The sequence below is a fragment of the Rhinopithecus bieti genome, unplaced genomic scaffold (assembly GCF_001698545.2).
Source record: "Rhinopithecus bieti isolate Rb0 unplaced genomic scaffold, ASM169854v2 scaffold_36008, whole genome shotgun sequence".
Taxonomy (NCBI): Eukaryota; Metazoa; Chordata; class Mammalia; order Primates; family Cercopithecidae; genus Rhinopithecus; species Rhinopithecus bieti.
In genome coordinates, this window is record NW_016816204.1 from 2,275,169 (window position 1) to 2,286,918 (window position 11,750).

Here is an 11,750-nt window from a genome sequence, read left to right on the forward strand (position 1 = left end):
CCAAAAAAAAAAAAAAAAAAAAAAAATTTTATTTTGTTCTGGCGCAGTGACTCACACCTGTAATCCCAGCATGTTGGGAGGCTGAGGTGGGTGAATCACAAGGTCAGGAGTTCGAGACCATCCTGACCAACATGGAGAAACCTTGTCTCTACTAAAAATACAAAAATTAGCCGAGCGTGGTGGCACATGCCTATAATCCCAGCTACTCAGGAGACTGAGGCAGGAGAACTCCTTGAACCTGGGAGGCGGAGGTTGCAGTGAGCCGAGATTGCCCCACTGCACCCCAGCCTGGGCGACAGAATGAGACTGTCTCAAAAAAAAAAAAAGAAAAAGAAATCTCAAAAATTAGCCGGGCATGGCAGTATATAACTGTAATCCCAGCTACGCAGGAGACTGAGGCAGGAGAATCACTGAACCCAGGAGGCAGAGTTTGTGGTGAGCCAAGATTGCGCCACTGCACTCCAGCCTGAGCAACAAGAGTGAAACTCTGTCTCCAAAAAAAAAACATATATATACATTTTTGGCCGGGCACAGTGGCTCACACCTGTAATCCCAGCACTTTGGGAGGCTGAGGCGGGCAGATCACTTGAGGTCAGGAGTTCGAGACCAGCCTGGCCAACATGGTGAAACCTCTTCTCTACTAAAAGTACAAAAATTAGCCTGGTGTGGTGGGGGGCACCTGTAGGCCCACCTACTACAGAGACTGAGACAGGAGAAATCACTTGAACGTGGGAGGCAAAGGTTATAGTGAGCCGAGATGGCGCCACTGCATTCCAGCTTGGGCAACAGAGTGAGACTCTGTCTCAAAAAAAAACACAAAAGTTATTTTTTTCTTGAGACAGGGTCTCTGTTACTCAGGCTGGAGTGCAGTGACACAACCTCAACCTCCCTAGGTTCAAGCAATCCTCCCACCTCAGCCTCCCAAGTAGCTGTGTGTATAGGTGTATACCGCCATGCCCAGCTGATTTTTGTATTTTTTGTAGAGACAGGGTTTCACCATGTTGGCCACCTCTGCCCATCTCAGCCTCCCAAAGTGCTGAGCGACCATACCTAGCCCATTCAGTAAAATTAGTCAATTTAAAGTATACAGTTCAATTAGTTTCTTTTTTTTTTTTTTTTTTTTTTTTTTTGAGACGGAGTCTCGCTCTGTCGCCCAGGCTGGAGTGCAGTGGCGCAATCTCAGCTCACTGCAAGCTCTGCCGCCTCCCAGGTTCACGCCATTCTCCTGCCTCAGCCTCCCTAGAAGCTGGGACTACAGGCGCCCGCCACCACGTACGGCTAATTTTTTTGTATTTTTAGTAGAGACGGGGTTTCACCGTGTTCGCCAGGATGGTCTTGATCTCCTGACCTCGTGATCCGCCCGCCTCCGCCTCCCAAAGTGCTGGGATTACAGGCGTGAGCCACCGCGCCCAGCTTCAATTAGTTTCATTTTATATAATTACATATCTTATATACTTTAAAGGTTTTTCCTGGCTCACGCTTGTAGCACTTTGGGATGCTGAGGGGGGCGGATCACGAAGTCAGGAGTTCGAAACGAGACTGGCCAACACAGTGAAACTCCATCTTTACTAAAATATACAAAAATTAGCTGGGCGTGGTGGCAGGCGCCTGTAATCCCAGCTACTCGGGAGGCTGAGGCAGGAGAACTGCTTAAACTCAGGAGGTGAGGTTGCACTAAGCCAAGATCGCACCACTGTACTCCAGCCGGGGCAACAGGGCTAGACTCTGTCTGGGAAAAAAACGTTTTTCCTGGGAAATTAGGGATAGGGAGATTTGAGTGTAAGCCCATTTTCTCTTCTCCTTATACCCCATGTTTTACTTATTAAAAGTATGTGTGATTATGTAGGTGTGTGTGATTATGTGTCTGTGTGTGTGTGTGTGTGATAACTTTTTTTTTTTGAGATGGAGTTTCACTCTTGTCATCTGGGCTAGAGTGCAATGGCGCCATCTCGGCTGGCTGCAACCTCTGCCTCCTGGGTTCAAGCGATTCTCGTGCCTCAGCCTCCCGAGTAGCTGGGATTACAGGTACCCACGACCACACCCAGATAATTTTTTGTATTTTTAATAGAGACAGGGTTTCACCATGTTGGCCAGGCTGGTCTCAAACTCCTGACCTCAGACGATCCGCCTGCCTCAGCCTCCCAAAGTGCTGGGATCACAGGTGTGAGCCTCTGCGCCCGGCCAAAAGAACATTTTGATAACAGCTTCTTAAGGGTTCCTACTTACTTTGGCTTTCTCTTGCAGCCCACATGGACCTATTTATACAGTATATAGGTTGAATGAATAAATGAGTGGCTGAGTGAATGCAGCCCACCAACCTCTACATTCAGAGCCACCAGCTCCATGTGGCCACAGGCTGCATATGCTGCCCCAGAAGTTTCCATAAAGCTGCCCATGGCTGGGATCAAGATGGAGGCTCTTCAGCTGTGCCCCTGCATGGGCACGTCTAGGGTTAATAGTTTTCTCTCTAACTTGTGATTCCTTCATAAAAAGCCCTTCCATTTCGGGATAATTACAGAATCCTGTAATGGTCTATTAATTGGGCCTGGTTTTTGTGCCCACGTTTCCTCAGCTTCCTCTGGGGTGCCCCAGCAGTACTTGGCTTCCTCCAGCAGCCAAAGTAGGATGTGGCTGACCCAGGCTGCACCTGAGCTAGGAAACTGGTAGGGCTTGTGGAGGTTGAACGGAAGGCCCCAGAGGTAGGAGACCACACACTGCTCATCTTAGTCCTGCAGATCCCTCACTGAGCTCCTCTGCCCCTTGGCATTTCCTCCTGATCCATGAAGTGGAATTAAAGGAATTTTTTTTTTTTAACGGAGTCTCGCTCTTGCCCAGTGGCGCAATCTTGGCTCACTGCCACCTCTGTCTCCTGGGTTCAGATGATTCTCCTTCCTCAGCCTCCTGAGTACCTGGGACTACAGGCACACACCATCATGGCCTGGCAAATTGTTCTGGTTTTAGTAGAGACAGGGTTTCACCATGTTGGTCAGGCTGGTCTCAAACTCCTGACCTCAGGTAATCCACCTATCTCAGCCTCCCAAAGTGCTGGGATTACAGGCATGAGCCACCACGCCTGCCCTAAAGGAATCTTATATGTAATGCTTAATATGTACCAGAATTAGAATAATGCAACTTAGAAGTATAGCTGTCTGAACACATCCTCCCTGGGCGGAGAGTTTGTTTTTCTTTCTTTTCTTTTCTTTTTTTTGTGACTGAGTCTTGCTGTGTCTCCTGGGCTGGAGTGCAGTGGCGCGATCTCAGCTCACTGTAACCTCCACCTCTGAGTTGAAGCGATTCTCCTGCCTCAGCCCCTCAAATAGCTGGGTTCACAGGCACCTGCCACCACACCCAGTCAATTTTTGTATTTTTAGTAGAGACAGGATTTCACCATGTTGGCTAGGCTGGTCTTGAATTCCTGAGCTCAAGTGATCCACCCGCCTCGGCCTCCTAAAGTGCTGGGATTACAGGCGTGAGCCACTGCGCCCCGCCTTTTTGTTTGGTTTTTGTTTTTTTGTTTTTTTTGAGAGGGAGTCTCGCTCCGTCTCCCAGGCTGGAGTGAGATCTGGGCTCACTGCAACCTCCGCCTCCCGGGTTCACGCGATTCTGCTGCCTCAGTCTCCCAAAGTGCTAGGATTACAGGCGCCCACCACCACGCCCAGCCTTGTTTTTCTTTTGAATTCGTTAAGGTTGTATGTTGACATGGCTGTTAAAATTTTATTTATTTATTTGTTTGTTTGTTTAATTAGAGGGGTCTCACTGTGTTGCTCAGGCTGGTCTTGAACTCTAGGGGTCAAGTGATCCCCCCACCTTGGCCTTCCAGAGTGCTGGGATTACAGGCATGAGCCACCGGCACCCAGCCATTGTGGCTGTTAAGATGGTAACTTTGAAAAGCTGTTAGAGGAACGTAAGACCAGAGGGAACAGGAATCAAAGAGTGGTCCCTATTAAAGGCACTTGCTGTGCAGCCAGCCCTGCCATGCTCAGGCTGCCATCTCTATCCAGTCATGGGCGTCTTATCTATCCAGTCATAAGACCCATGAGGGGCCTTAGTAATGTTGTTACATATATCATTTCCTCACTGTCATTCCCACTTTACAGATGAGGAAAATGAAGCTTAGAGAGGTAAAGTGACTTGCCCCAGGTCATTGGCTAGGAAATGGCTGAACTGGGATTTGAATCCAGATTTCACTAATGCAAGTGGCTTTAGCCACTAACGACACTACTTCCCTTCCATGACCTTAGCCTTTAATATTCCTCTAAACTAGGTGGTAGGCTAATGAAAAAAAAAAACAAAAAACAAAAAGCAACAACAACTGTTTCTAACCCTGCCCTCCTCTCCTTGTAGCCTGAGAGTCTGAGGCTGGTGAGGGAATCTTATGTCCTCTGAGCTTAGAGAGAGGGCATGACCCAAGGCTCAGACAGCCAATGCTTAATTAACCACTGTGTGCCAGGCCTGAGGAGAACCTAGGGGTGTTCTATAGAGCTAGGGGGATGCAAAACAAGCGCATACAATGAGATCATTGTATGCCATGTTTTCACACTGCAATTGTGAAAGATGCGGGGAGGGGAGGCAGAAAAGAGCCATAAAAAGGCTGGAACTTGCTCTAGGCCTTAAAGAAAGGACAGGGCTTGCCAGCAAAACACAGGAACCATATCCTTGGTGGAAAGCACTAGAATAAGCAGAGTCTGGGGCTAGAGAAAAGGGCAGTCCAGACTGACTTGCCCCAATTAAGGGGAATGGTGGGAGGTAAGCCTCAGTAGGGAGTATAGGGCCCAACACCGAATGTCCTAAAAGGCCAGCAGTGGAATCTGGCAATAGGGAACCATTGCAGGTTCTAGAGCATTGACCCGATGAGGTGGAAAATAGGAATAAGAGAGGGAATCCTGTATAAAGGGAGGCGATCAGTGCACATTTTCCAGGCCAAATAGGGCAGTCTTTTTCCTTTCCCCTTTCCTTTCCTTTCTTTTTTTGTCTTTCCTTCCTTTCTTTATCAGATAGGGTCTCACTAAATAGGACAATTTCTGAAAGCATTTACCAAAGTTGATTTTTTTTTTTTTTTGGAGATGGAGTCTTGCTCTGTCGCCCAGGCTGGAGTGCAGTGGCACAATTTTGGCTCACTGCAAGCTCCGCCTCCTGGGTTCACGCCATTCTCTTGCGCTAGCCTCCCGAGTAGCTGGGACTACTGGCGCCCACCACCACGCCCGACTAATTTTTTGTGTTTTTTGTAGAGATGGGGTTTCACCGTGTTAGCCTGGATAGTCTTGATCTCCTGACCTCGTGATCCACCCGCCTCAGCCTCCCAAAGTGCTGGGATTACAGGCGTGAGCCACCGCGCCCGGCCAAAGTTGATTTTATGTGTAGGTCTTTATAAGCTTTCTTAGCTTTCCGGTTTAGCAACAAATAAGCCTGCCCTATTTTCTCTTAGGGAGTCCAGTACCTGGAGCAAAGCTCCCTGCCACATCTTAGGAGACCTCAGGACCCAGAACTGTCTTGGGCCTCAGCAAGCCTCTTCCCTTTCACCCAGACTCAAGCTACAGGGCTCCTGCTTGCGGACCCTTCTGTCCTGCTGCAGGAGGATTTTCAGGCCCTGTGAGAATGAGGAAAACCAATTTGGCTCTGGGAGAGGGTAACTCAGCTGAGCTAGCTTGGGAACCCAAGCTTTGATATGGCCTCAGTCTGACTGTCTAAGAAAAGGTGCGGTGCTGGGCTCAGCTGCATCCTTGGCTTGGAAAGGGGCTAATGCTGATCAATGCATCACCTCAGAGTAGAGTCTGTCTACTCTGAAGACAGACAATTGTTTTCTTGCTTCTCTTTTGAGACTGGGGAGGCAGGGTCATGAGCATTGGCACAGATCTCAGTTCCTGGGAAAGTGCCCTTCAGACTCAGCCCAGGTGTCAAGCTTGCTTCACTCTCAGCCCTGAATCTCAAGAGGCTGGCAGTGGACAAAGTCAGCCCTTATCCAAGAAGATGACCATTCCAGGGCTTGGGCCTCCATTTACTAATTTGTAAAACATTACAAACCCCTGCCGCCCCACCCACCCCTCACAGGGTGGCTATTAGGAGTATGTGCTAAGAAAATAGATGTGAGGGCTTTCCTAACACTGCTCTGGGCAACTTCTTCACTGTTCTCACCATCCATTTCCAAATGCACTTCCAATCCAAGTTTATTCATTTCAGGGACCAAGTCATTCAGTTCTACCAAAGGGAGGTGGGTCTTCCAAGTCATTGTAAAGTTTAGGACCCTCCATTGGAATCCCTGATGTAAATGCAGATTTCTGGGGCCCTGGCCCAGATGCACTGAGAATCTCCAGGAGGGCCCATGTGATCTGATTACACACACTCAAGTGGAAGAACCACTGTTTTACAGTCTTGAGCAAACAAGGCCTGTCTGGGACCAGGAAGAGAAACAAGGGAGATAAGAACTCTCCAAAGGCCAGTTGGTGTGGGTGGATGTAGTCCCAGGGAAGAAGGGGGAAAGGCCTTGGACTTCATCTGGCCCAACGCCAATTTGCCAATTTCTCTGATAAGGAACTTAGGACCCAGAGTGCACAATGAATCTTTTGTTTTGTTTTTAGAGACAGGGTCTTGCTGTTACCCAGGCTGCAGCCTTGAACTCCTGGACTCAGGCAATCCTCTGGCTTCAGCATCCCAAGTGACTGGGACAACAGGTGCATAGAGGGCATCTGGGTGACCCAAGGCATCGTTAAAATAGGCCTGCTATCTCCTTGCTCTCTAAGCCATTAGCACTCCTTCCCTCACCTGTGTGTGTGCAGGGAGTTCTGCACCCGCCTGGTCCAGACTTCCTTCCAGTGGCAGCTCACACCCCTCTTGGTTCTTTGTCCAGTGAGAGGCATGACCTAAGTAGCCTTTTTCAAACTCCCCCTCTTAGCCTTTTCATATCCAGAGATAAGATTTGTAATTTTCATGATGGCAGAACAACTGTGATTTTTTCTCCCAGAAAGAAAAAAGGTATTTTCTAGTTCTTTCACTGTTTGTTAAAGACCTTGGGCTCAGTGGGCCCTCCTGTCTGGGCCTTCTAACTTGGGCAGCCAGGTGAGTTCTCCCTCTAGAGACTCTGGCATGGTGGGAGGTCTGACTCACCCCCCCTACCTTCAGGGGTTTCCAGTGTTCTCCTAGTAGCTTCAGCCAGCACAGAGCCAAGGGTTCTTGGCACAGATGGCACACGGTACACATACCTCTGTCACCAGGCTGGCAGGCAGTCCCGGAAAGGGATGGAGGAACACACAGGTGAACCCCAGGGCCTGATGAGACCTGCCTTTCACTAGCACCCATCTCCCTCCTTTTCATTTCATGGCACTGATGAGAGACTCAACCGTTTTAACAAACATGTTTATTAGAAAAGTAAAAAATATTGCATAGGTCTTAATACTTGAACATCAAGTGTATTCATGAACAGTGAGTATCTTATCTTCATGTAAACAGTTCTAGATGGAAGACCCAGATGGCACTCCTCCCAGGGAGGGGTTCCAGCCCCCACCCTCTCGGCCCCTCCCTCCCAGCTCAACTCCACAGCACACGGTGGGGGAAGGGTTGAACGCAGCTCCCAGGTGTATTTTTTCAAGTGTCAAAGATCCCAAGTGATCCCTGACACCCACCCCTTCCTACTCTTACATTCATGCGTCTGTAAGATAGCTGCCTACAACAGGTCAGTAGTGATGCTCCGATCAGAAAGACAAAAGATACAAAACAAACAACACAACTGGTCCCTTCAGACCAGTAAGATACACAAACCACCTCCACGACTTCCCCCCTCCCTCCGGCTGCTCTGAAGAGCACGTGCCCTTTCACCCTGGGCCAGGCCGAGGCCTGAGCAGCCCAGCTGCTCTCTGGCTGTCACACCACTGTTAACTGTCAGTAACAAAAATAATAAGGTACATGCTACACACACATCCAGCTGGAAGCCTTGTTGGCCCCTAAGCCTTTGTTTCATGCTACAGTACTGAGGGGTATGTGTCCCCAATGCACAGCCACCTGCACACAACTCAGTGAGCTTCCCAGGAAACACTGTTCCCCCACCTCCACCTTAGGTGGCTGCCTCAGTTTTCCAAACACAGGAATCAGTCCCTCAGAGCTCCTGCCTCTAGTCTCCACCCCAAAAGTTCAGCTGTCTCTGCCTTGGGGGACACTGTCAGCCCCCGCAGGTTGAAGTTCAACACTCCTCAATGAGCAGCTGTTCCGAGCTGTACAGCTTCTTCTTGATGACTCGAAAGCCAGTGCTCAGAGTCAGGGACTGGCTGAAGCCAGGGAGGAAGGGAGAGTTGGCGGAGCTAAACAGCCCCTGGATCTTGGGCCAGAGTCGTGAGTCCAGGCGCAGCACGAGGGTCAGCTGGAAAGTGGGCACCACGCTGGGGTCGAGTGCCAGCTGGCCCACGCTGTGGCAGCTCTTGCCCTGCTCCACGCAGACGTCCAGCAGCGCCCCCCGCAGGCCGCACGGCTCGCTGTAGGCCAGGCGTAGTAGTTCTTTGCCCACCTGGCTCACCAGCTGGCCAGGCATCAGCAGGCGCGCAGGGCGCCGCGAGCCCAGACGCGCCTGGGCCAGGCTCTCCTGCAGCAGCTGCATCAGGTTGGCACACAGGTGTTCATCCTCAGGGTCACTGAGCAGCTCGAAGTCGGGCAACGACACTCCATCTAGGTAAGCCGAGTCTGGAAAGGAGAGCACACAGGAAGGGGTATTAGAGCGGCTTCAAAAGGAAACGCACAGGCGGGGAAGGTGCTGTTTCCTTAAGAAACCAACGCTCCGTCCCACTCCGTGCCTCAGTTTCCGCCTCATTCACCTTATACTCCAATTCCCCCTGCGCCCAAGCAATCTGGGTCCTGATGGGATAGGAAGCCAAGGTGGTTCTGACCCCTTCCAGCACCAGGGCTTCCCCACCTTCCCGGCCCCTCGAGTCGCGTCGGCACCCGCCCACCGCTCACCTTCCTCCGGCCCGAAGCCACTGTTGCTGCTGTCCAGGGACTCGCAGTCCGAGCTCTCCAGGCTCGTAGAGCGGTCAAACCCCTCCTCTCGGGCCGCCGACCCCCAGGCTGAGCGCGGCGGCCGATCTGGGGTGGGAGTTCCGGACAAGGACGAGGGCGAAGAGGAGGTGGACGACGACGACGAGAAGCGGTCCCAAAGGCTAGGCATGGTGAGGACAGACGCCAGGGCGTTTGCTGATGAGCACAGAGTGCCGGAGCGTAGAAGCCGCTGTAAGACAAGAGGGTCACCGACCGGGCGTCAGTCTGGGGACCAGACCAGACCGCGGGCTCTAGGACCCACACACAGAAGGGACACTCACCAGCTAGCGCGGTCAGCGAGAACTGCTAAGACAAGTGCGTCCTGCCGCTTGAATGGGTGTGCGAACCGGTGCCAACCACCGAGAGCTGCCCAGACCTGTCCCTGCTCCACACTCGCACCTCCCCCTTGGCCTGCTGTTCCCTAGCACCAGCGCGGAGCAGCCTATAAGGACTAGCGCGGCAAGGCCACGCCTTCTCTGCGCCACGACCCAATCCAGACCCGGGAGTGTGGCCCGCCTTGGCCAATGGACTCCGGGCGCACGTAAGCAACGTTCTCTCCTGCCCGGTGACAGCGGCCGGGCCCCGCCTCCATTGAGCCCCAGAACGCTCGCAGCCGAACCCCGACCCACCGCCACGCCCCCTTTCTGGAAAGGATCCGCGGCGGCTGCAGCTGCCAAGGTCCCCAAGGGCGCTCGCGGCAGGGGAGGATCAAGGAAAGACTTGTTTATTATAGGGTTGCATTGCTGGGGGAGGGGACAGCCCGTGACCAGGCTAGGAAGAGAGGCAGGGAAGCGTGAGGGGGCGGCGGGCAAGGAAAATGGTTGCCCCCAGCGTCTTGGATCCTAAAGCTTCGGGCACAACTGGGAACACACCGGGGGAATGCCCGTGGAACGGAGGCGCGGGAGCAGACGTTAGCCCGGCCTGCCCTCGGGCCCCTACCCCCTCTATTCCTGCTATGCAAAGGGTCGGGATATGGGGGTGGGGTCCACAGACTGGGCAGCTCCGGGCACCATGCTGCCCCTTCCCTAAGGCCCCACCTGCCCATCCTAGCGTTACTCTACAGCCCCAGGACATAGGTTAATGGGGATCCCTGCCTCCCAAACCCTATCCGCTTCCACCTTCTAACTGCTCCCAAGGAGAAGGCTTGAGGAGAGTGGTTAGAGGAGTGTGGATGGGCCTGGGTTCATAGCGCCCAGTGCAGGGATGGAAACGAGGATCCACAGCAGTGGGACTCACAGACCCATCCTCCCGCCCGGCGGACTGCAGGCTGCGAGGCCGGGCCTCCCTGCCCGGGCGCCCCCCGGGTCCTAGCGCCCAGCCCTCGCATACCGCTTTGTGTGAAAGACCCAGACGGTTGCATCAGGACCGAGGACCGAGATCTCTGGAAATGCCAGGGAGTGCAATGGCCATCCCCTGTTTCGTCATTCAGGCGGGGCCGCAGGAAATCTGGCCTGGCAGCAGTGCTCGGAGGCTAACAGTGGTTGCCGAGGTGGGTGGAGGTTGGGACGGACTCGACCTTTATTGCTCTAGAGGTTTATCAGTCTGGGACACGGGGACCCTGATGGAAGAGGGAGCCAAACTTACATCAGACGCCCAGGGCCCCCGGGGCAAGCAAGGAACCTAACCAGATAGGCGGGCCTTGCCTCGGGTCAGGCTTGCTTTCGCGTGACAAATGACACTTGCAGATGTCAGGCCACTGCCCTCCTCAACCTCCATCCCCACCCCAACTTAAAAAGAAAAAATAAAAAGTTGACACTTGGGCCAAAACTTAGAACCTGAAAGAACCAGAATCCAAGCCCTGCACCCTACTCTCATTTTACAGGCGGGAGACCCACTTATGGAGACAAATTTATGGGTAAAAAAAGAAATTAGGGGATCCAGGAGACATCTTAAAGACAGCTGCAGAATGGAATAGTTTGTGAGCCACTGGGACTTTCACGGCCTTCTCTTCCCATTCTTCAAGCTGTGTCACTTGTTGGAGCCTTAAAGACACCCGATTCTTAACAATGGGGATATAAAATTAAAATAATAAATAAAAGACACTGGATCAAGGCGGCTAGACGAAGTTCTTGGAGGGCTGGAGTAGATGACATGCTCTTGAAATGACTCTTTACAGAGGTGACCTGCATGGGTGCATCTTCCTGCTGGCCAGAGAGAAGATCTGAATTAATCCATCAGGAACATTCACCTTTCCTCCAGGCTGACGGGGCAGGACACCTAAACACCCTCAGGAGATAGTTAAGATGTTTCTTCTTCTTCTTTTTTTTTGAGATGGTGGTCTCACTGAAGTGCAGTGGCGTGATCTTGGCTCACTGCAAACTCCGCCTCCAAACTCCCCCGCCTAGGTTCACACCATTGTTCTGCCTCAGCCTCCCGAGTAGCTGGAACTACAGGCTCCTACCACCATGTCCAGCTAATTTTTTGTATTTTTAGTAGAGACAGCGTTTCACTATGTTGGCCAGGCTGGTCTCAAACTTCTGACCTCAGGTGATCTACCAGCCTTGGCCTCCCAAAGTGCTGGGATTACAGCCGTGAGCCACCTGGCCTTTTTTTTTTATTTTTGACAGGAAAAAAAAATTCAGGAAAATGTGGAACACTGACCTAAAGAAAGTACAGGCTTTTTTTTTTTTTTTTTTTTAAAGTAGATATTCATAAGGAAAAGAATCCGGGTTTGGTTTGGGAAGGTCAGTTTATTAGGAATCGTTTATTCATTCAACAAACACCATCAAGACTGC

General features: G+C 51.7%; 1 protein-coding gene across 1 annotated transcript; it reads right to left on the bottom strand.

Annotated features, from left to right (window-relative positions):
* Positions 1 to 7,335: 7,335 nt before the first annotated feature.
* Positions 7,336 to 9,945, bottom strand: DDIT4 (DNA damage inducible transcript 4). The gene is made up of 3 exons (XM_017854622.1): positions 9,297 to 9,945; positions 8,938 to 9,205; positions 7,336 to 8,664 (listed from the first exon to the last, which is right to left on the bottom strand). Exons 2-3 carry the CDS (start codon positions 9,143 to 9,145, stop codon positions 8,171 to 8,173), a joined length of 702 nt encoding a protein of 233 aa, XP_017710111.1. The 5' UTR covers positions 9,146 to 9,205; positions 9,297 to 9,945; the 3' UTR covers positions 7,336 to 8,170.
* Positions 9,946 to 11,750: the final 1,805 nt, after the last annotated feature.

Excerpts from the sequence above, each read along its gene's own strand:
- DDIT4 (XM_017854622.1), bottom strand. The coding sequence starts at position 9,145 with ATGCCTAGCCTTTGGGACCGCTTCTCGTCGTCGTCGTCCACCTCCTCT. Across the intron at positions 8,665-8,937 it reads TGGCTTCGGGCCGGAGGAAG|ACTCGGCTTACCTAGATGGA; the intron begins GTGAGCGGTGGG and ends TCTCCTTTCCAG.